The sequence below is a fragment of the Heloderma suspectum genome, chromosome 4 (assembly GCF_057233095.1).
Source record: "Heloderma suspectum isolate Gila_16-S chromosome 4, 16-S_ref, whole genome shotgun sequence".
Lineage (NCBI taxonomy): Eukaryota > Metazoa > Chordata > Lepidosauria > Squamata > Helodermatidae > Heloderma > Heloderma suspectum.
In genome coordinates, this window is record NC_139461.1 from 224,507,147 (window position 1) to 224,531,608 (window position 24,462).

General features: G+C 47.8%; 1 protein-coding gene across 1 annotated transcript in view; it reads right to left on the reverse strand.

Moving 5' to 3' along the window:
• The window catches only part of PCSK9 (proprotein convertase subtilisin/kexin type 9), a 33,827-nt gene extending 9,958 nt beyond the window's left edge, over nucleotides 1-23,869 (reverse strand). The window contains exons 1-7 of the mRNA XM_084852405.1: nucleotides 23,306-23,869; nucleotides 19,939-20,130; nucleotides 12,701-12,824; nucleotides 8,720-8,853; nucleotides 6,433-6,574; nucleotides 4,209-4,405; nucleotides 1,587-1,770 (exon numbers count right to left, since the gene is read on the reverse strand). Of these exons, the coding sequence (XP_084708531.1) occupies nucleotides 1,587-1,770; nucleotides 4,209-4,405; nucleotides 6,433-6,574; nucleotides 8,720-8,853; nucleotides 12,701-12,824; nucleotides 19,939-20,130; nucleotides 23,306-23,533 (1,201 nt within the window). The 5' untranslated portion in view covers nucleotides 23,534-23,869. The remainder of the gene's footprint in view (nucleotides 1-1,586; nucleotides 1,771-4,208; nucleotides 4,406-6,432; nucleotides 6,575-8,719; nucleotides 8,854-12,700; nucleotides 12,825-19,938; nucleotides 20,131-23,305) is intronic.
• Nucleotides 23,870-24,462: the final 593 nt, after the last annotated feature.

Here is a 24,462-nt window from a genome sequence, read left to right on the forward strand (position 1 = left end):
TATGTTATTGTATTTATTGATCTGAATTATATCCTGCCCTTCCTTGCAAAAAGCTCAGGGCAACAATGAACTTCATTGTGAATAATGCACATAATTTTTAAAAGTATTTCTGAACCATAGCCAATCAGCCACACCATGCGGTTCCTGCCAGCAACGCCAGTCCTCTGGACTCGCCTCTCCTCCCTCATTTGTCTGCCTTTTCCACTGAAAGTGCAGCATGAACAGCTGAAGAACCGCCCCACGTAGGCCCGAAGTCGGCAAGCGCTGGTTATACTGCAGCACCACGTCAACACAAACTGCGCATGCTACTTTTTTTTACTTATCTTATTTATATCGTGACTCTCTGCCGAGAAATGGTGCTCAAGACAGCTAACAATAAAATCCAGATTAAAAACAAGATCTTAATTAAAATGCAACATAAACACAAATATATTAAAAGCACAACTAAAAACACAATAAAAGAAATAAACAACCCCATCCAATTAAAACCCTCTTCAGCAACAGATCAGCTTATATGTCAAAGGCCTGCATGAATAAAAATGGCCTGCCAGCGGAAGGACAACAAAGAAGGGGCCAACTAGCCTCCCTCCACAGGGAGTTCCAGAGCCTGGGAGCAGCCACTGAGAAGGCCCTGCATGGCATATTTACCTGCAAGGCAACTTGTCATTTTCCCAGTATGGTCCATTCCTGTTCTCCAGCCAGCAGCCACATCAGTGTTGGGGTATGTGACCAGCTGGTGCAATCCTGCTCCCCCCTCATGCATTCGTGGGAAGGGAATTGCCAGCCACATAGTGGTAGTCGATTCATGGGGCGAGCTTTAGGCCTTCCACAAAAGCAGATCTGCTAAACAACTCTTCACATGGAGCCGCTGCTTTAAGGAGGCCACTTTGCATAGTCTCCATGTGGAGACCGTATGATACGAAGCAGCCGTAAGCGAAGTGAAGTGAAGTGAAGATGAGTCTAGTGCAAGGTCTTGAATAACAAGGTCTACTATGAGGAACTCCTTAATTGACTGGTCAATGTTTGGTTTTTGGAAATCTGAGGTGGAGAAAATATGTATCTTTTGCCGATGAGAATCTGAGGCTCAAAACAACTGACTCAAAAGACATACATGGGTTGGGGGCGGGGGGCTTCAGCTAGTAATTTCTCTGGCTTTCTTTCTTTCTTTCTTTCTTTATTTATTTTTAAATTTGAGTTGTGCCCCAACTTCTACCGAAAAGAAGTGGAACTCAAGACAGGTTACAGGTGCAATTAAAGTTGATTAAAACAATAAAACAATACATTAAAATGCAATAAAAATGTAACAATTACAGAATAAAAAATAAAAAGTAAAAACAGCATCCAACCCAACCGACCCACTTACAGGCCAACAGCTTTCTTGAATAAAGCGGTCTTTGCCTGTCAGCAGAAGGACAGCAGAGAAGGAGTGAACCTAGTTTTCCTTGGGATGGAGTTCCACAGCCTGGGAGCGACCACTGAAAAGGCCCTGTCAGTGCATCTCACCTCCTTATGGTGTACCACCTTTCTGAACTAAATGGGAGCTCAGCAACTCTCTGTACTCTTAAAGTTCTGCTATAAATTTTTACCTGCAACATGTGCAGCTGCTTGGGAGGTCCCGCTCTGTGATGTGAAGCAGGTACTGCAGTCACTGGAGGCACCAATGATATCATCTCCAGGGGCAAACAGATCTACGCAACGGCCAAAGTTGGTTCCCAAGCTCCCAATGGAAGCAGGCTGGTCCTGGACATTGGTGGCGCCGACTGTGATAACCTACCATAACACAATACCTGTTATACTCAGGATCGTAGCATCGTAGAGTTGGATCCAGAAAGTGCTGGGATCCAATGGAGGCTCCTTGCTGGAGGAAGGGGGCAAGGAGATGATCTTTGCCAATTCCCCCTTCCCCCTGCATCACCTCTCGTGCTGCTCCAGGAGGTTCCCCGGCCCTCCAGAGCAGCTTTTCAGGACCAACAGTGGGCCGCAAGAGGCAGAGCAATCACAAAGATCACCTCCGTACGCCCTTCCTCCAGTGCAAGCGGAAATCCCCTAACCACTACTCTGGATCTAACCTGAAGAGGAGCTTTGGTGGCCCACGTAGTCCAACCCCTGCTCCACCAAGTGAGAATCCCACCATCCCCCCAAGCTGGTGCCCTCCAGATGTGTTGGACTGCAACTCCCTTCATTCCCAACCAGAATAGCCAACAAATCTGGAGGACACCAGCTTGGGGAAGCAAGCAAGCAAAGGGTAGAATTTTGATGGGAAAATTCCGCAAGGAGACATCTGGGAAAAAAAAATGTGTTAGTCTTTAAGGTGCCACAAAACTCTTTGTTAGTTTTGCTCTAAAATACATTATCTGAGTGTTGTTGCAGGGCTTCCTCTTTTCTCCCTAGCTCTAGATTTCCCAAAATGCCTCCAGGGACCCCAGATAATTAGTCTTTTTGCCTTCAAACATTCCTCTTTAGCTGACTCCACGAGAGGGCTGCAGTGCAGACCCTGGTCAAAGAATCACTCTGTTCTCAGAAGGTTGAGTATCAGCCTCCCCCACTTGACATTGAGGGTAAATGTAGACACAAAAAAGGGCTTGTGTGGCTTGGCCAAGGTAGCCAAGGCAGTTTTGGAGACACAAAAGCAACATGCTCTGGGCCAGTGATCTGCCTAGCTCTTCTGGCGTTGAATCCATTTCCATAAATCAGCCTTCACATCCTTGATATGGATGATTCAGGCAGCAGCGGCAATCATCTACTCCTCTATTCATTTAAACTATGGAATTCGCTACCACAAGATGTAGGGATGGCCACCAATTTGGATGGCTTTAAAAGGGGATTAGATAAATACCTGGAGGAGAAGGCTATCGACGGCTACTACTCCTGATAGATATGTGCTACCTCCAGTATCAGAGGCAGTATGCTTATGTACACCAGTTGCTGGGGAACATGGGTGGGAAGGTGCCGTTGCACGTGTCCTGCTTGTAGGTTCCCAGTCCAAAGCTGGTTGGACACCGTGTGAACAGAATGCTGGACTGGATGGACCCTTGGTCTGATCCAGCTTGGCTCTTCTTGTGTTCATTTCCCTAGAAAGCTGACATTCCATCTGACAAGACTTCATTTCCCTACACTTGATTACTGCTACCAGGGGATGGTTCACATGAACCCCACCACCACCACAGATGGAAAGAATGTGCAAGGGGGATGTGGGGCCATGCAAGTTAGCCCAGACCCTCTCTGCCCTCATGCGCCATCACACACACACACACCCGCAGTGCTGACACCCAGGACAGAAATGCTTCCTGGCCATCTGTCTAGTCAGACACCATGGGAAAGTGCTCTCCATGTGTTCTCTCCGCATTGGGGTGGCCGCTTAGAGATTGCCAAAAAAGAGGAACTGCCTCACCAAGGAAGAGGACAAAAGGACACCCATTTACATAACAATTGCATATGCAAATATATACTGTATATATAGCTGAAAATTTAAAAATTCTAACTATAACTTAAATAGAGATACAAGACATGTCACCACAGAAGAGAAGACTGACCAGGGCATCTCTGTTTGTAACTGCTGCCCAGCAGCTAAGTGTGGATGGGCACTTAGGCCCATCCAAGGCCCCTCGGTACTCTCCCTCCCTACGGTTCTTGGACTTTAAACCAGGCCTGGACTGGGCAGTCCATCAAATAGAGGGCACCTTCAAATAGAGGACTGTCCTCTGCCAGCTCTCCAAAACAGAGGACTGTCCTCTGTAAGGTAGGACACCTGGCCACCCTACATGTAAAGCCCCTCCATGCGAGAGACCCCAGAGTTCCCGCTCGCGTGGAGGTCTATGAGCGTACCTCATTGCACACAGAGAGGCCTTTCCCATGCTGCCCAAACAGGCAGAGAGCAGGGAAGTATTTATATTGCAGGCAATGGCAGCAGGAGGCAGGGCTACCCCTGCAAAGCCCCATAACCCCCCACACACCCACACACACACATTCTTTCAATGCATGGGAAAGGGGGGGCTGCTTGTGAACCACCCTTGGATGACTGGCAGCTGAATAGGACAACTGACTCGATTGAAAAGCGTTGCATTTGAGGCAATATGAAAGATCTATCTAGCAGGTGCTGTTAAGATGAGCCAGAGCCTTTCTTGGAGGCCACACGGCTCATTTCTGGACCATCTTACTGGAGCCTGGAACCACAGCTCAAGCAGTGGAACGGCTAAGCTTCCATGTACCTCTGGTTCGGCTGCTGGTGAATACAGGCAAGCATCGTCCTTGTAGTTGCCTGCAGCAGCTATCATCACCACCCCCATCCGCACCATCAGGCGACAGGCCGTATTCAGGGTGCGGCTATAGCCGCCAGCCAAGGGGAGCAACACAACCAAGGGACTGTAGGGCTGGGCAGCCAGGGTCTTCTGAATGAACTCCAGTCCTGTTGTGCGAAGGGGAAGAAAGAAAGAGCTGAGCATATTTCACTCAACAGAGGGGTGCAATGTACTTCAAGGTAGGGATGTCACAGAAATCTGCAACGGATTCAAATGAGATCAGATTTCTGGGAATCTGATCCACAGATTCCACAGCGGACCAGCTTTTCTGAGTCGTGTGGATTCTGTGGACTTGCAGACTGTTGGGGATTTTTTTACTTTCTGGAATTGTATGCAAATTTAGTAGTACAAAAATAGGAAAAATAAAAAATAAAATAAAAGACCAACCAAAAATGCACATTTCCCTCCATAGGCTAAAGCGTGAAAATGAACATTTGGGGGGGGGGATTTGTGCATTTGCAGAAGTGCACATCTGCACAGGTGCACACTTTCCAATATGAACACAAGTTCAGGAAATTGAGGAAAATCCAATTCCATCAGTGAGTGAACAACAGAACGAAAGACGCTTCATCATCTGTGAAACACAGCTGGAACAGTTCCGTGCATCCCTACTTCAAAGACAGGTGCAATGCAAAGAGAGGTGCAGTGTACTTTAGCCCCTCATTCCCCAAGTCGAAGAAACAAAACCTAGCATAAGTACATTTGTATGTATGTATGTATTTCAACTACTTCTATACCACTTGATATCCTAAGATCTCTAAGTGGTTTACAGCAGAAATACAACATAACAAACCAATGTAAAAACAATACAAGATAATGAATACATTAAAAGCATTACAAAAAGAACAGTAGAACAGAGCAATGTCACAGTCAGTTGTAAGTCAAGGAAAGCCTGACTAAACGGAAACACCTTCAATGGGCATTTATGCTTGCCGCAATTTCCCCCTCTCAAACCACACGTGGGCAAATGTTCCAGAGGATGGGTACCACTCCCGAGAAGGCCTGCTTACATGGTGTAACCTGGTGACATACTATTGGTCATGAAATGACAAATGAGGCCTCATCAGAAGAGCCCAAGAGTTGATTTGGCATATATCAGGGAAGGCAGTCAGCCAGGTACCCTGGCCCCAAGTTGCTTAGGGCTTTGAGTGTTATCATTCAAACCTTGAACATGGCTCAACAGGTAATTCAGTACCAGCAGCCACTGCAGTTCTTTGAACATCAGTGTAATGTGTGTATAGCTGGATGCTCAACTGAGCACCCCAGCAGCTGCATTCTGCACTAACTGCAGCTTCCAAGCCGGGCACAAGGGCAGCCCCACATACAGCACATTACAGTAGTCAAACCATGAGGTTACCAGTGCATGTATCACTGTGGCTAGGCTTTTAAGAAACAGACTTGCTATTTGGAGACCTGCATGAGGATGATGTCTAAATTCAGGAGCCCAGGACCACCACTGCTATTGTAACTTTTGGACCCTCCACGGAAAACTGTCCTTTTCTCTAATCTATAGTATCTGGACCATAACCCCTTCCTCTACTGCTGGACATAACCTAAAGGAAGCCGGGGGGGGGGGGTGTCAATTAGATGCGTATCACCAGAAACAGCCTTCAGGAAGCTGCAAAGGAAAAGCTTGAGGTGCCACTGGGCATTATCTCAAAAGCTCAGTCTTTCAGCACAAATCAGACTACATAGTGTCGTGTAGTGGCTAGAGTGTTGGACTGGGAGTCGGGAGATCCGGGTTCTAGTCCCCACTCGGCCATGGAAGCTCACTGGGTGACTTTGGGCCAGTCACAGACTCTCAGCCCAACCCACCTCACAGGGTTGTTGTTGTGAGGATAAAATGGAGGAGAAGGAGGACTATGTACGCCGCCTTGGGTTCCTTCAGGAGGAAAAAAGGCGGGATATAAATGTAATAAATACATACATACATACATACATACATATTCAGGGGCTGAAGCAATGGCTGAGATCATGAGAACTGGGCTGAATATCCAGTTCCATTCTAGCTAATGGGAGTCTTTTCAATGATTTCCCCAGGTGGTGCATCAGCAACGCCAAGGACCTTGGCTGGACATTCACAGGTTGCACTCCGGAGTTTAGCTTTGCCATGGCAACCACTGCTGCTACTCACCAATCAGAGTGCCGCTCACAGTGCCTTTCCCCTGGCAGTTGAGCACGCGGAGGCCGCGAACACTGGCTCCTTTGGCTACGCCGCCATCCCTCCCGCTCACGACGCCAGCCATGTGGGTCCCGTGGCTGTCACACTTACTGGCCTGCCAGAAAGCACACGCACATCGTTTCTCACCACTTCCCACCCCGCACACACGCAAAATGAATCGTAGCCCTTGATGTCATGGTGCCCATCACCTTTCACTGCCTAGGCATGCCGAGTCCACATCCAAAGAACTGAGCGGTCCCGTTAGGGGTGCAAAATGTGAGCACTCCAAACAGGGGATACATTTGTAAAATTACATTTGTAAGAGCGCAGTCCTGTCCATGTTTAGACAGGAAAAGGTCTTACAACTTCCAGCAACCCCCAGCCAGCATAGTTGTAGGACTTTTTCCTTTCTAAACATGCATAGGATTATGCCCTAAAAGTACATTCTATACTAAAATATGTTAACATAATTGATTAAGTACTAGTACTGTTAGAAGAAGAAGAAGAAGAAGAAGAAGAAGAAGAAGAAGAAGAAGAAGAAGAAGATTAATGCTTCCAATATGATATCTATGGGGTATAGATGAGTGTTTATTAAATAGCTTTTATACTGCCATCCTTATGTTTACTGAAGTGTATGTCATCCTAAGGCCCGATTATTCACCCTGCATAGGGGCAAAAATCCTGTTTTCCTCACCTTTGTAAAGCACGGCTGGGCACCTTGTGGCCCTCCTGATGTTTTGGCCTAGCCAGCATAGCCAATGGTGAGGCTGATGGGAGTTGTAGGCCAAAACATCTGGAAAGCCACAAGTTCCCCTCCCATGTTGTAACGAGATGAATGAACACTTTCTCTCTCTCTCTCTCTCTCTCTCTCTCTCTCTCTCTCACACACACACACACACACACACACACACACTTCACTGGAATCAGCAAGGGAGCTGCTGGGGTCATTAGACTAGGAAAACGCCTTGTGGCTTTAAGCACGACTCTCGATTGTGCCATACGCAACATAAATAAGGGATACTGCAATTCCTGACTTAAATAGCAGTCATGAACATTAGCTGGCCTCCCCTGCCTATATCAAGAGAAAGAGCATGACAAGCTCTCTCCAGGCTACTGAGCCTTTAAAATCCCATACTAATCAGTGAAACATACAATACTGACTCATGGGGTTTGAACAAAAGTTCCACTGTGACTGAAGAATCCATAGTGATAACAAGACAGGCTGAAGACCCAGTCTCAGGTGTCAAACCTGGAGTGCAAAATGTGGGGAGAGAACAAATTTTGTCTGAAATATCCAGGCCCTGGGCTATAGAGTCTCACTGACACTAGGCCATGCTATGGCAGTGATGTGGCAGTGGCAGAAGTAGGGGGAGAGGGGGACCTCCAAGATGGCACTGAACATATGCATGGATATCCACAGCAATTGCCCCATCTAATCCAAGATGGCACCATCATAGCACAACCACACTTGGAAATCTCCATGCAATCTGCATACCTGGCACCATCTTGGAAGCCTTTCCCACCACCACCCTGCTGCTGCTGGATGAGTGAGGGAGGGACAGATAAGAACGCTGCCTAGAAGCAAAGAAGAAGACTTCAACATCTTGGGCGGAGAGAAGGCAAAGGCCAGCCCCCGCCACAAACAAGCCCTCTGTCAATAACATCAGGCTCCACATATCTAACATAGTGCTGAGAGCTTCAGATAAGAACTCACCCACTTCCCATCATTAGACCGGGGATGTTGAACCTCCAGACTGTGAGCCAAATCCAGCCTTCCTGGGGTCCCAATCCAGCCCTCCGGGGCTTCCCAGATGGCCATGTCGCCTTTCCAGAACCCATCCCCATTCCCTCAACTGACAACTGTTTGGTGTTTTCCTGGGTTTTGCACATCCCCCCCCCCATTCTAAGAGGTTGAAATGCCTCTCCTAAAGCTTACTTACTGGCAGGAAGAGCTTTAAGATCAAATAGGATGGTATTTTGGTATTTGGCCCCACCCCCTTTACCTTTGACTCTTTGCCTTTGGCCCCACCCACCAGAGGACTGCAGGCCCCAAGAGCTTCTGTAGGATTTTGTTCTGTGTAAACATGCATAGGATACAAAATGGTTCCACTGTGGCACCATCACTGTTACTTGATCTCCCTGAAGCAGTCCAAAGATTTAAGGGTTACATACCATTATTACTTGGGGTTCCAGTAGCATCACTTATAAAAGGACAGTGTAACAAACTATGCTTGTGAACAGAAACACAGAGCTGACATACCTGTCGATGAAAGCGAGTGCCATCCTCTTCGGGGACATTCTCAAAATCTGTCATGAACACTCTGCCCTCTATTTCCCGGTGGTTGCTCTGGATGCCGGTATCTAGCAGATACACCTCCACCAGATCACCGCTATCTACAGAGAGACAGCCAGTCAGTGAGGTCAAGAGGAAGTGTACATACAGCTCTTACGCCAATGCTACGCTCCTTTTATCATCCCAGGACATTTGCCAAGGTACAAGGATGTTTATCTTGCATGAGCAACATACAGTGGGAGCCAGTCCAGGTTTATAGGCAAATTGTCCAGCAAGCAGCAAGCACTAAAGGAAAGGGAAAGTCAACAGGAATGCCCCTTCCTTCCTAGTGATGGAAAGTGGTCCCAAATGGGTTAACATTTGTGCTCCTATATGAGAAGGCCAGTCAGGCATAAAACCTTCTGACATCAGGGAGTGAGAAGTGGCTCACCCATCCTCAGCTGAGAGCGTCTCTATACCTCCAGTTTATCGCACATTCATGATTGGCCACTCACTGAATTGTGTGAGTCCATTACATGACGTCGTCATCGTCCAGTCATCATCCCACCATTTCCACCCACCTATCCTGTGTTTTCCTCAAACGGAAAAAATGTGGTATTTTTCCAAATATGCACAAATGGAGCGCCATGACCTCCCCATGTATTTCTCCCCTAGCGCGAATGAACCGCTGTGTGTTGGCGGCTGTGGGCGGTTGTTTTTGGGTTGTTGGGGGTGCGGTCATGACAGTGAAGGTGGTGACGACAAGCTGTGGGGCGTGTCTCCTTCCCGTGCCCGTGCCACTTTGGGTCCTTGCCGTTTTCCGCCTGCAGCGTTCAGAACAAGACAGCAGGTCAGCAGAGCAGCAAGGTGGCAGAGCAGGGTGCCGGCCTTCCGACCTGCCGGGACGCCCCCTGCTGTGCATTCCCAGCGAGTGAACAGCTGAGTAAACAGCAGAGATTGTCAAAAGCACTGAGCGGGGAGGCGGGGGGCCCAGGGAAGTCAGTGGGGGGACCGTCTGCCTCTCAGTCCACATCCACCAGTAACGTGCAAGGGGAGGGAAAGGGGCAGGAGCCAGGGAGGAGCTGTCGCTCCACCCCAAGCGCGTGTAATGCTTTTTCGCGGAAAGGTGGCGATGCATCTGAGCAGCATCACCACCCCCACGAGAAGGAAAGAAACGAAAAATGACACAACGGGGACAGCCATCTAAAGAGAACGACCCAGTCCTGCAATAATACTGGATGGGGAAAGAACCAGCATTGATGTGGAATTCTCTGCCTGTGATGGAGCCCTGAGATCGAACGTCAACTTCTTGGAGCCTCTGGAATCCGTAAGAAAAGTGTGAACTTACCTCTTACCTCTAAAGGCAACTGTGCCTCATGATCAGAGACATAGAGGAAAAGAAAACTCACAAGTTAGGGCCATACGAGACATGACATTTAGCATGTAGTTTGCCCTTGTGTGGTTGTTCTTTTTTTAAAAAAAATAATTAGAATTGGGGGTTGCCTTCTATACAAGTTGGTGGGAAGAACTGGACTGGGACATTCACATGAAGGAAGGGGGGCTTTTACCCAATCAGAGGCACACACATCACACCTGCTATTCATAATGCGAGGAAAGCTCCTATTAGCACCAGAGACCACCCACGCTCCACCCATACCAATCCAGAGTGTTGGACTGGGACATGGGAGATCCAGGTTTTAGTCCCCACTTGGCCATGAAGTTCACTGGGTGACTTTGGGCCAGTCACTGACTCTCAGCCTAACCTACCTCACAGGGTCGTTGTAAGGATAAAATGGAGAGGAGGAGGAGGAGGAAGATCATGTACACTGCCTTGTGTTCTTTGGGGGGAAAGGCAGGATATAAATGTAAAAACAAATACAATGAATAAAGAAATACATTTTTAAAGAAATCAACTAAACAAGGACAAACTACAGGCTAGCATTTTATCTTTTTCTGGTATTGTAGCGATGGCTTTATTGTATTTGTAATTTTAGAGTTATGCTTTTAACAGCATTCTTCTGTCATATGGCTTTTATATGAGTTGTTCGCTGCCCTGGGCTCCTTGCAAGGAAGGGTGGGATTTAAATAACTTAAATGACAAATGTCACAACTAGTTTGGCTCTAAGAGATAATAAGAGGAAGAGAAATCTCTACAGAGGCTGAGATAACTAAGCAGTTCACAAGGCATACAGAACAGCCCCTAGGGGCCTGGCAAGCATCAGTAGGTGAATCAACATCTCCAAGTTAACCCACCACTGGGTGAGATTTTCCATCCCCAAAAGTCCAGTTTCCCTTTCTGATCCAGTGAAGAGAGGTAGTCAGAAATGTGATGCCCAAAAGCAGTAAATCACGTGTGGGCGATTCGTGGTCCTCCAGATGTGGCCTACAACTTCCCTCTGCCAAAACCAGCATAGCCAATGGTGAGGGATGATGGAAGTTGGTGGCCAAAACATCTGGAGGGTGACATGTTGCCCACACTTGCAGGAAATCATCCCCCAGTGGATCAGAAGGTCTTTGGCCCCATTTGCCTTCCACCCGTGGGCTTAGTACACTAAGAGGAGCACCTGCCTGCCGAAGGATGCTTTTGCAACACAGTTTATATTTTAGTGTTTCCCAAATGTATCTCCTGGAAGAAACTCAAATAATTAGTCCAGTCAATGATTTTGAGTTGGACACTTGTGACAGGAAGGCAGCAGAATCTCTCAGTCTCTCTCTCTCTGCATTGAAAGGACTATCAGCTCTCTTGGACATCTTGGTGTTGACGTCACCATGGTGCACCTGGGGTCTAATTCCTTAAAGAATTTGCCATCTCTGGAGTGGGGGCTTAGTTATCCACAGAACCTTTTGGAAGGAATAACTGCAAATTCTACACCTTTATTTACCTTCAGGACAGGCACATCTGCAGAGGTAAACTAGGCAACCAGCTGGAGAACCAAATTTCAGAAGTGCTTCCCTCTGCTATATAATATCTAGGAGAGGAGAAAAGGTCCTGCCTTATGTAGGAGGCATACCAAGGCAGCTTAGCAGTTCCTTGGTTAAGGTATATCTCCTGCGTTCCAGAGACATGACTGAGTGTCTTCTGATCTTGATCTAGAACAGCCAGTCAGACCAAAACACTCTTTTCATATATTAACTACTGGAAAAAAGGAAGGAAAAGGAAAGGTTCCTCCTGTGCAAGCATTGGGTCATTACTGACCCCTAGAGGGACACTGCTTGCGCTGGCGTTTTCATGGCAGACTATAGCGGGGTGGTTTGCCCTTGCCTTCCCCAGTCATGATGACCTTTCCCCCAGCAAGCTGGGTATTCATTTTACCGACCTCGGAAGGATGGAGGGCTGAGTCAACCTGAGCCGGCTACCCGAGACCCGGCTTCCGCTGGGATCGAACTCAGGTCGTGGGGAGAGTTTCGGTTGCAATACTGACGCCTACCACTCTGCGCCACACAAGGCTTAACTACTGAGCAATTTAAAATATAAGGCAGTATCCAAAGCTAGCCATCCAACCAGTGCTCATTAGGGTGATGCTCACAGACATGACTGCTAGCACAATGAGAAGCCAGCGCTTCCTAGAAGAACCGGGAAACTAGCCAAAACGAGCATTTCCAGAACAGGACAGCAGAGCTCCTTTCTTCAAGCTTCACTGAAGCTCGAGTTCTGTTCCAGAAATGCTACTTTCAGCCAGTTTCCAGTTGCTCAAGTTCTTGTTGCGCTAGCAGTCATTCACGCTAGTGCAAGGGTAACTTTGGATACTGCCCATAGTAAGCTCAAAATGTGCACGGATTCAGCTTGACTCAAGCTTATCAACACACTTTGCACACCTGTAGCATATGAACCTCTTCATTTATCTGTCATTGGTGTGGCTTTCTTTAGGTGTCAGAGCAATCCTACCCCAGCCTCTGCATAAGTCTTAGTTGCCGTCCCTATGAATCTTTCGCACCTCATGAACAAACGCTAGAAGAAAGAGTGCTTACTGGGAGGATGGTATTCACTAGATTTGTCCTGCACTGGGACAATCCGGCCAAGGTTCCAGGGAATACTCTGAGCAAACACGTAGGAGTCCTCTTCTATGTAATCCACGTGTGGCAGCTTCAAAGCCTGCACAAAGGAAGACAGAGGGAAGTGTGTGCGACTCATGCAGCAAAGCCATGGTTTTTACCATAATTATCATATTCATGACACATAAGGAGTTGCCATAGATTTGGGGCCATTTCACACATTATGCCAGGAAAACATTGTGCTCTGATGGGTACAGATTACAGGAGCCATGCCAACTGCAAGTACCCTGTAGCAAAGAATCACACATGTGCTACAACATCTGCTTTGGAACACAAAACATAATGCTTTTAGCATGTACAATATAACAAACGCATCCCAAAGGTAACAAGTGAAGTGCTCCCAAGTCAGAACTTTGATCCAGCTAGCTCATTACTGTCCATACCAGCTTCCCCCAACTTGGCGCCCTCTGGATGTTTTGGACTACAGCTCCCATTATCCCCAGCCAGCACACCCATTGGACCTGCTGGCTAGGGATGATGGGAGTTGCAATCCAACACATCTGGAGGGGAACAGGCTCAGGAACACTGTTCTACAGCATTGGTCTTCAACTGGTGGATCAGTGGGTCCCACTACTGGGTCACAGCCGGACCTAAAGTGCATTGCAACAGCAGCCCTACCACCGTCAAAATATATAGTATAGGATTACACCTAGCATTAAATCTGCCAGCCTTTATGTTTTCAGAAATGGGGTCAGCTGTTGCTCCTGTCCCAGAAGGCTAGGTGTAACCTGATACCTGCGACATCTACCAGTACTTCATGCGTTCTGCCATCTCTATTTTGAGACTGGGCATGTCTTTACATTAAGCAAAAAACCTCGCATCCTTTCCAGGGCTTTCACTTTCTTTGTGGGATTAGGATGGGATTCTTTACACAGCAGACACATGGTTTGAATAGAAGAAGCACCTCCCTGCCTCCCTGGTATGTGTGTAAAGGAGTGGGGGGGTGGGGCTTACTTCTTCGCTTAACTTGTGCTGTACTGTTACCTTACAGCCCTCAGCACACTTACTTGGGAGTAAGCCCCATTAGAGGCAATTGGACTTACTTCTGAGTGGACATAAGATCATGCTGTAAGTCTGCAACCCTTGGCACGCCTACTTGGGAGTAAGCCCCACTGGAGTCAATGGGACTTACTTCTGAGTAGACATAAGATCACACTGTAAGTGTGCAATCCTCAGCACACTTACTTGGGAGTAAGCCCCACTGAACTTCATGGCCTAATCTGAATCAACAAAGGATGTTGATTCTGAGCTCCATGGGGGATCGGAACTGTCTCCCTTCATTGCAGGGAGGCATTTTACTCTCTTCTCCCTCCGACTGGTGATCCAGAGAAAGTTCAGGGTGCTAAGCCAGCATTACATACTGCCAATATGGCTCCATTAGCTTCTATTACTAGTTTATTTCCAATCTTTTCGAAAGTGCGGTAAAGGGGAAAATGTGTGCAAGGCATCCTGGAGGTTGATGACATCATGTAAAGGGCCTGCAAAATTCTGTGAATGACCAATCACAAGCGTGCAATAAATCACTCATGTAGAAACACCCTGGGTCTACACTGCAGACCCTATCTATCTATCTATCTATCTATCTATCTATCATTGCATTTATATCCCGCCTTTTTTCCTCTTGCAAGGAACCCAAGGCAGCTTACATTATCATCCTCCTCTCCCTTGTATCCTAACAACAACCCTGTGAAGTAGGTTGGGCTGAGAGTCTGTGACTGGCCCAAAGTCACCCAGTGAGCTTCCATGGCCAAGTGGGGACTAGAACCTGGATCTCCTGGCTCCCAGTCTGTCACACTCACCACTACACTATACTGGCTCTCTCATGGCCACAACACCAACAACATGGCCAAATGTTTGGACTTTTCTGTTCTTTCCCCCATCCCCTGGTTGTTGCTTGTCAGTCTGGTTTTTACCAGCAAGCCTGATGAAAGAGTTCTGGAGAATTTGAAAGCTTGCACAATCTTTTGTGGCGTTTTGTTTGGACCTAATAAAGGTATTGCCCAAATGTAGATTTTGGGTTTTTCTTTTCTTCATGGACCAGTGCAGGTATCTTTACATAACTTGAACATGGGTGCCTGAATCATGTGATCAACACTGTACAGAGAAGTATTTTTGTACACTGAGTACAAAAACTCAGTAGTGCTTACTTTCTCCATTGGATCAAAAATACTGCCCTGAAACATGGCACATCTGTCATCATCTTCAACCCACAACGCTCTTGCACAAGCTCTCTGAGGAGTGAACGTTTATGTAACAAGCTGCCTGAAGCACGTGTGGAATCATGGGCAAGTAAAAATTACTCTTCCTCCCCACCCCCCACCCAGAATGTTGCATCATTTTGGAATTCCCAAATGGCTTCTGCCTTATCTGAAACTTTTGAAATGTTTGGACAGGATCAGTTATCCCTTAAAAAGGCCCAGGCTTCCCTTGAAATCACCTATTTGTATGCGCTTCTCCAGTTACTCACAAACGAAGCAGCAAAAGCCATCAAAAACACCTTCTGAATCACTGAATACATGAGAGTTATTTGTTTGTTACTTTGTATCTTGCCTTTCCACCATGGACTTCAGAGCAGTATTTTAGCCTCACCCAGTGAATTTAAGCTAAAAGATATAAGAACATAAGGAGAGCCCTGCTGGATCAGACCAAGGGTCCATCTAGTCCAGCATTCTGTTCACACAGTGGTTGACCAGCTGCCCATGGGAAACCCACAAGCAGGACATGAGTGCAACAGCACCCTCCTGCCCATGCTCCCCAGCAACTGGTGTACATGGGCATACTGCATCAGACACTGGAGATAGCATATAGCTATAAGGACTAGTCCTGCTTCATTGACTACGCTAAAGCCTTTGATTGTGTGGATCACAACAAACTGTGGCAAATTCTTAAAGTGATGGGAGTACCAGACCACCTTACCTGTCTCCTGAGAAACCTGTACGAGGGTCAAGAAGCAACAGTCAGAACCAGACATGGAACAACCGATTGGTTCAAAACTGGGAAAGGAGTACGACAAGGCTGCATATTGTCACCCTGCTTATTTAACTTATATGCAGAGTACATCATGAGAAATGCCGGGTTGGATGAATCAGAGGTCGGAATTAAGATTGCTGGGAGAATTATCAACAACCTCCGATATGCAGACGATACCACCCTAATGGCAGAAAGCGAAGAGGATCTCAAGAGCCTCTTGTTGAGGGTGAAAGAGGAGAGTGCAAAAGCTGGTTTGAAACTCAACATTAAAAAAACGAAGATCATGGCATCTGGCCCCATCACTTCCTGGCATATAGAAGGGGAAGAAATGGAAGCAGTGACAGATTTTACTTTCTTGGGTTCCAAGATCACCGCAGACGGTGACTGTAGCCATGAAATTAAAAGACGCTTGCTCCTTGGGAGGAAAGCTATGGCCAACCTCGACAGCATAGTAAGAAGCAGAGACATCACCTTGCCGACAAAGGTCCTCATAATCAAAGCTATGGTTTTCCCAGTAGTAATGTATGGCTGTGAGAGCTGGACTATAAGGAAGGCTGAGCGCCGAAGAATTGATGCTTTCGAACTGTGGTGCTGGAGAAGACTCTTACGAGTCCCCTGGACTGCAAGGAGGTCAAATCAGTCCATCCTAAAGGAAATCAACCCTGACTGCTCATTGGAAGGACAGATAATGAAGCTGAAGCTCCAATATTTTGGCCACCTAATGCGAAGAGGAAACTCCCTGGAAAAGACCCTGATGCTGGGAAAGACTGAAGGCAAAAGGAGAAGGGGACGGCAGAGGATGAGATGGCTAGATAGCATCACGGATGCAATGAATATGAACTTGAGCACACTCCGGGAGAGAGCGCAGGACAGGAAGGCCTGGCGTGCTATGGTCCATGGGGTCACGAAGAGTCGGACACGACTGAACGACTGAACAACAACAACAACATAAGGACTAGTAGCTATTGCTAGCTATATCCTCCATAAATTTGTCTAACCCCCTTTTAAAGCCATCCAAAGTAGTAGCCATCATTACATCTTGTGGAAGTGAATTCCATATGTGCTGGGTGAAGAAGTTGTTGTTGTTGTTCAGTCGTTCAGTCGTGTCCAACTCTTCGTGACCCCAGGGACCATAGCACGCCAGGCCTTCCTGTCCGCCGCTCTCTCCCGGAGCGTGCGTATTCATTGCATCAGTGATGCTATCTAGCCATCTCATCCTCTGCCGTCCCCTTCTCCTTCTGCCCTCAGTCTTTCCCAGCATCAGGGTCTTTTCCAGAGAGTTTTCTCTTTGCATTAGGTGGCCAAAATATTTGAGCTTCAGCTTCAGTATCTGTCCTTCCAATGAGCACTCTGGGTTGATTTCCTTTTATCTGTCCTGAAACTCCCACCAATCAGCTTCATGGGATGACCCCGGGTTCTAGTATTATGAGAGAGGGAGAAAAATGTCTCCCTATCCACATTCTCCACACCATGCATAATTTTGTACACCTCTATTGTGTCTCCCCTTACCCTCCTTTTTTCCAAGCTAAACAATCCCAGCTGTTGTAACCTTCTCTCATAGGGGAGATGCTCCAGCCCCTTGATCATTTTAGTGGCCCTTTTCTGCACTTTTTGCAGCTGTACAATATCGTTTTTTAGGTGTGGTGACCAGAACTATTCCTATTCTAAAGTTTGTGATACCTACAGATATAGTGGATGAAATCAGAGATGGCCATTACATTTTACAAAGCCATGGCATTCTGAACGAAGGCCGCATTATCTGTCCAGCCAAAAAGAAGCAGACAGGCACTTACTTGGTGGTCTGGTGAACTGGCCCATTTTAATTGGTTGTTTATTTTCATCCCCATGGCTATCAATCTCTGGGAGTCTCCAGAGCACCTTAGAGACATAGCTGAGAGGCCAAATGACCATCCAGTGTTAGGCAGTGTACAATTTAAACCAACCCCATGACAAATCAGAAGAGCTACTCACCAGTACAACCTTGTTGCTTCCTTCTGGGATCTAGTTGCCCTCCTCTGCACTTTCTCCAGCTCTGCCATGTCTCTTTTTTGTGTGTGGTGACCAGAGCAGTACACAGTATTCTAAGTGTGGTCACACCATAGATTTGTATAAAGGCAGTATGATATTGGCAATTTTATTCTTAATTCCCTTCCTAATTATGCCTAACATGGAGCTTTCCTTTTTTACAGTGGCCACACACTGGGCTGACATTTTAATTGAGCTGACTATAGCTCAGCCCCAAGATCTCTTTCTTGGTAGGTCACTGCCAGTTCAGATCACATCAGGATATACTTGAAGTTGGGATTTTTTGCCCCAGTGTGTATCACTTTACACTTGCTTACGCTGAACTGCATTTGCCATTTAGATGCCCATTCTCCCAGTTTGGAAAGATCCTTTTGGAGCTCCTCACAATCCCTTTTTGTTGTAACCACCCAAAATAATTTTGTGTCATTGGCAAACCTGACCACTGCACTGCTCAATCCTAATTCCAGACAGTGGCCTGGTTTGCATGTTGTAACACCCCATGGTTAACACACTGTAAGTTATTGAAAAGACGAGCAGGAGCGAGCAAAGTGTGCTGGTTCGTGGCCGCCTGTCTGCTCCTGGTGAGATAAGCAACCCAGGGACACTCTTTCCCTGGGTTGTTTATTGCGATGTCTGAGGGGGATGAGGGGAGCAGGGAAGAGGGGTGGGAACTGGCTTGTATGCTCCAGCTTGTGTTTTCAACAACCCACCATTTGTTAACTGTGAGTTATCATGAGGTACAAACCAGGGCAGAGACTTACCCATCACCCCCCCACACACACACACAAGTGAATTTCCTGACTGAGCAGGGATCTGAAACTGTGTTTCTCATATCCAAACCAAACCCAACTCTCTAAACCACTGCACAGTGATGTAGGGACTGGGAAGTAGTCACAACTATATTTTTCTGCAGAACATTTTCTATTTCTAAAAATGCATTGTTTTATAAAATCAGGTAACATAATGAATAAATGGATACCATGCCATTCAAATTGGTCAGTTTCAACGTTGTAACTAGCTTTTTTCAGATGACTACCTCTGACTAGTATACACGAGTCTGTGTGTGCGTGTGCACACGCAATTATGCACAGGTCTTTGAGCATGCTAAAATTAGTTTGTCAACAGTTTCAGCTTTCAATGCCTTCATTCTTTTCTTAGGATTTAAACAATGGATTGTAAGGGAAGTTTTATGCTACTGAGTTGTCATAACTTAACATATTTGCAAGAATTCCAAGAAAATTTTCAAGTAAAGCTTTGAATTTGTTGAAATGCAGCATTTAAATCAGGAATGGGGAACATATGGCCCTCCAAATGTTGTTGGACTACAATTCCCCTCACCCCCCACCATTGGCTATGCTGGCTAGGGCTGACGGGAATTGAGTCCAACAACATCTGGAGGGCCACACATTCCCCACCCCTGAGTTAAACTATATTAAGTGCACTTTATTGATGTTTTTTCCTAATCAAATATTTCAGTTCAACTACTTTTGGCTGTTGAGGAAAAAATTGAAATATTTATACGACATGTAAAATTAGAATGACATACTTTCTAAGTTTTGCTTTTTAAATATAAGTTAAACATCCCTAAGCAGATCCCAATCGATTCAAGCCGTCAACAATTTCCCAGAAAACTCATGTCACTGCCACATTGTACTCTTTAAAAAGACCCATGTATTTTAATGGGCACTTTCCGAAAGTTCCCAGTAGATTGTGCTTAACAGAAACCAAATTCTGAAACATTTATTGGTTTGCATCCAGCCCTTGTGCAAATGGAATTCTTCCATCCTCTCCTCCCCCCATGTAGCCCCCCCCCATGTGCCCCAAATCTGTTTCAGAGGCTCCTCCATCCCTCTGGAAAAGATTGGTGGGAGGGGCACGTGGGCTGCAGGAGGGGAAAATCTGTTCTGTCAGTGGTTCCCTCCCACTGGCTGAATGACACAATTGGTCACAACCCACTGTTTACAGATGATAATGGCTGTTGAAATGGTTTTGCCTTGTTTTTATTGGTGGTCAGATTTTTTTTAAAAAATATATTTCTTGATGGTTTATTGTATGTTATGTTGTATTTTTTAAACTAACCAGCTCAGGAGCCTTGGTTGAGAGGCAGGCTAACATGTGAAAAATCAATCTGTATTGTACCTGTAGAAAGAGGAACTTACCATGTGCAGAACATCACTGCTCATCTTCACAACAAAACCCTGGAAAAGCTCCTCAAAGATATGAAGGATTTTGATCAGGTAGCCACGCTTAGCTGCTCTGGCCTGCAGATGCTTGGCAGTTGGAGATGTTTGGGACTTAAGGGTTTCCTCCTTAAGCACCACAATGTAGTGCCCAGGTAAGCGCCATGCATCCTGCATTTGAACAAGAAGAAAGAGCATGTTGGTAGGGGGCAATTGGGCCCTGCTGATGTTCAGAAATGTATGCCCCTCTGCTAGGATGCAGTGACCTGAGTGAGTTTCTGGTGCCCTTAAAATTGTGACAAAGGTAAAGGTTGTATCCAATGTTAGCCCTACTTAGGGTAGACCCATTGAAATAAATGGGACTTAAGTTAGGCTAACATTGGATACTCCCCATTCAGTGGGGTCTGAATCCCACACTCATACACAGGATGGACAGTCGTGGTTGGTTGGTTGGTTATTTAGTTAGATATAGATAGATAGACCTTTATACTGCTTAATATATTAAAATCCCTAAGGGTGCAATCCTATGCATGCTTAGACAGAAACAAGTCCTACAGCTCCCAGCATGCCCCAGCCAGCCATGGCTGGCTGGGGCATGCTAGGAATTGTTTAGACAGAAAAAAGTCCTACATGCATAGAATTGTGCCCTAAGTGATTCACATCAAAATAAAGTATAACAGCCCAGATAAAATAATAAATTAAAACATTAAAAACATTTAAGACATTACAGTACTATAAGAATAACCACAGGGCAGTAACAGCTCAGGGAAAGCCTGTGCAAACAGGTTTCAAGAGGCGCTTAAAACTTGCCACCATTTCTGCCTCTCAAAGCGCACGTGGGAGAGTGTTCCAAAGGGTGGGTGCCACCACAGAGAAGGCCTGCTTACGTACCACTACCTGGCGACACTCCTTTGGCCACAGAATGACTAGTTAGGCCTCCTGAAAAGACCTCAGGAGTCAAGTGGGTATATATATATAAGGGAAAATGGTGAGCAAGGTATCCTGGTCCTAGCCAAGCTGCCATTCTATGTATACTGCATGCTCGCTACCATGTCTGCTTCTTTTGAGGAGTGCATGAATCTAACACTACGCTGGAAAAGAGAGCAGAAAGAGTAGCAGCCCGTCCAACCCCTCCCCTGACTCAGCATTCCTTCTGTCTGAACACACTCCCCTCCCTCCCTTCTGTGGAAGCAGGAGAGCTGCCGCATTAGCCTGGGGTGAAAGAAGAGCAACCATCAAGCCATGGCACTTCGGCGAGCACGGCATGGAGAGGCGATCTGTCCACTCGCAATCTCAAAAACACTCTACTCATGCATGCCACGATTCTCATGCAAGGAGACAAACTACACACCATCAACACAAATACAAGCAGCAAAGCTGTTCTCTGCTTACGAAAAGCTACTGGGGCGGGGGGGGGAGAGACTCTGAGTGGAGGGAAAGAGGTACTTAACCTCCTGTGCTTGTTGTTTTTCCATTCAATTTTTTAAAATTAGGGGCTCTATTGGAACACATCTTATCAGAGATCACAGAGCTTAATAGCTCAGTCTACTTTTCAGCAGACACCTGACTTCTGAGTGAAGGAAAAATGCTACAGGTGTATATCTGCAGGAAAATGTCTGAGACGTGACACCTCTTAGGATGTGTCCACGCATCATTATAACTGATGTCTGGCCAAATTTCCCAGCATGAATGCTTAACAAATCCTCCTGCCCCTGCTGCCTGCACATAGCATAAAGCTGCAATGTCCCTTTTTCCAAAGTCTCTCCAAAAGAGCACTACAGTTCCATACAGCATAATGATCTGACTTCTTAAAGCAGAACAGAAACAGAAATAAAAATAAATCCAAAGTAACTTGGGGGGGGGGGGGGAATCTTGTACCAAGTTCCCACAACATGTCTTTGTCTCAATCATGGCTACTATAATCATGATGAGAAGACCCCAGGTACTGATCCACTCACAAGTTACTACAACCTTCTCCACACAAGTGCTGTGCTGAAAATGTCTTCCACAATTTTACTGGGGGGGGGGGGTGTGTCATTCTCATTCAATTTGATAGAAAATAAATTGCTTTTGAAAAAATGTTCAAAGGAGAAGTTCACATTCTCATGGGTGGGGTGAAGGATTCTTGCACTTATTTTAGTTAGGAGTAGCGTGTGAGTGTCCTATCTTTCATCGCACAATCAACTCTCCTGTGGTCTGCAGCCTCCCCAGCTTCCCACGCTTCAGTTAAGACCCAAGGGATGTCATGAGGTACGTTCTCTCTGGTTGGGCTATTTCAGATCAGGAGGCAGCGTGGAGGTTGCAGAGTGATGGACAGATGTCTAATAGAAAGGAAACAATAAGCACGGCACACTTGACAAGCTCACAATGATAAATCAAGCTCAAAAACACCACCAAAAGAAATTCTAAAGAATGAGGCAGAAAAATGGAAGCCTCTTTCACAGGGGTGAACCCTTACAGGCAATTGGAGGAGAGATTTCAGCACAGCACTACTTCACGCTTGCCTTCCATCAACTGACAGAATGTGGCAGCAGAGCTCCCTAAGTTTGGATGAGCACCCCTTCCACACAGGGAAAACCAGTGGTCAAACTGGGGGAACAGAGGGGGACAAGCGTGTCACGCAGCCAAGGCATGAATTGTGCCAGGGCTCCCCTCCTAGAGACCGTCTGAATGCCAAGGCCCTGCCCCGGAACAAGCAAAGCGGACTGTAATGAAGAGAGCGCCCGCGGGCATGTGCGGAGAGATTATCCCCCCCCACTGAGCAAGCGCAGCCCCACTTCACACCTGGCGTGTGGACTTCAGGGCAGCGCGTGAGCTCGACCCAGGCACCTTCTCATTTAGGGAGTGGGTGGGCCGCACACCGCAGAACCTATCCAGCGGCCCGCCCAGCCCTCGACGCGGAGGACGCTTGATGGCGTCTTGGTTTGGGGCTGCGGTTGTTTGATTGCTTCTTCGTTTTGGGAAGCCCCACAGTGCAACCCTACGCGGCTCTCTCCAGAAGTCCCGGTGACTTCAGCGGGGTTGCCTGCCTCCCAGGGCAACGGGTGCAGCAGGCTTCCCCAACCGGGCGGCCTCCAAACGTATTGGACTGGAACTCCCATCATCCCCAGCCGGCTGTCGGAAAGGGCTGCGTCTTCCGAGGAGCCCACCACGAGTTCGCCCACCGTAAACGCGCGGCTCCGGCTCCCCGCTCTGGCCCGCCTGGGGCCAACGTCGGCGTCGCGAAAGGGGGCGGATCAGGCGGCCGCGACCCTTCGGATCCTGTCGCTGCTCCGGCGCCACCGGCCGCGCCACGGCATCCCCCGCCGGGCTCCGCCTCCCCCCTCGCCCGCCCGCCCCCGGTCACCTTGTTGCTCCGCGAGAAGGCGGCGGATGCGCTTCTGTCTCCGCCAGAGCCGGCCTGGCTGCCCTCCTCGGACGCGAAGGGCGGCGTCGGGTCGTCGTCTTCGTCCGGAGCGTGGTGGTCGCCGGCGGCCGGAGCTTGCCCGGCGAGAGCGCCCACGAGGAGCAGGAGGAACAGCGCCGGCGGCGGCGGCGGCGGCGCGTGCAGGCGGCGGCGGCGGCGGCTGCCCATCGTCCCGTCCCGAAGGCAGCGCTGGGGCGGGGGAATCTGCGGCGCCCAGCCGAGACCCCGGCCGGGACCGAGCGGAGGCAGCGCCTGGAACCGACCGGCTAGCCCGCCCCGCGGCGCGCCCCGGAGCCCTGCGCCGCGCGGGGCGCGAAGCAGCCTAGAACCCGGCGACGCCCCGCCCCTGCAGGCGCGCGCGGGCCGGAGCGGGTCGGGTCCGCGCGGCGCTGGCGCGCGAACCGCCCTTCGCGCGGCTGCGCTTCTTCCGCGGTGCCGAGGGTTAGCGAATGGTGATCGCACATCCCAGCGCGCGCTCGCTCTGCCCCGCTGCTTCCACTTTCCCTCCTCCCCCTCCCTCACATTTCCATGTGCTTCTCTAACACTTTTGGGCGTGGATGAGGCGGATCACGCCACTGTTATCCCATCGGACCATGCTATCTCGTTAAACATTAATTGGAGTTTTTCTCATCCGTTGAGATCAGGTTCCTGCCCCTTTTTGCTTTCCTGGCGTCATATTACACGGGTATTTTTTTTTAGGCGTTCCCCAACATAGCCCGGAGGAGAACAACGCAAATGTATATATTCTGTGCACGAACATGACTGGAGGACTGTGCTTGAAAGGGGCGGGGGGGGGGGGGAGGCAGTTGCATGTAAGAAATCCGAGAGCAACGTATGCTTGCAATGTGCATCTTATTTTTATGCGTCTTTTGGAAAGCTTTTAAGGAAGTTGCAACAAAATGTCCTTAGTACTTGGCTGACTTGTCTACAGGGTAACCTCCCACCAGGAAAGTATTTGCTTCCCAGTAGAAACATAACAAACATAACATACACAGTAAGCAACCATTTTATACAGTGGGTCAGGCCCCACTGTAGATCCATCTACTCCGGCAGGCAGGCAGTGAGTGACAAGCAGAAGCCGATCTCAGCACCACTAG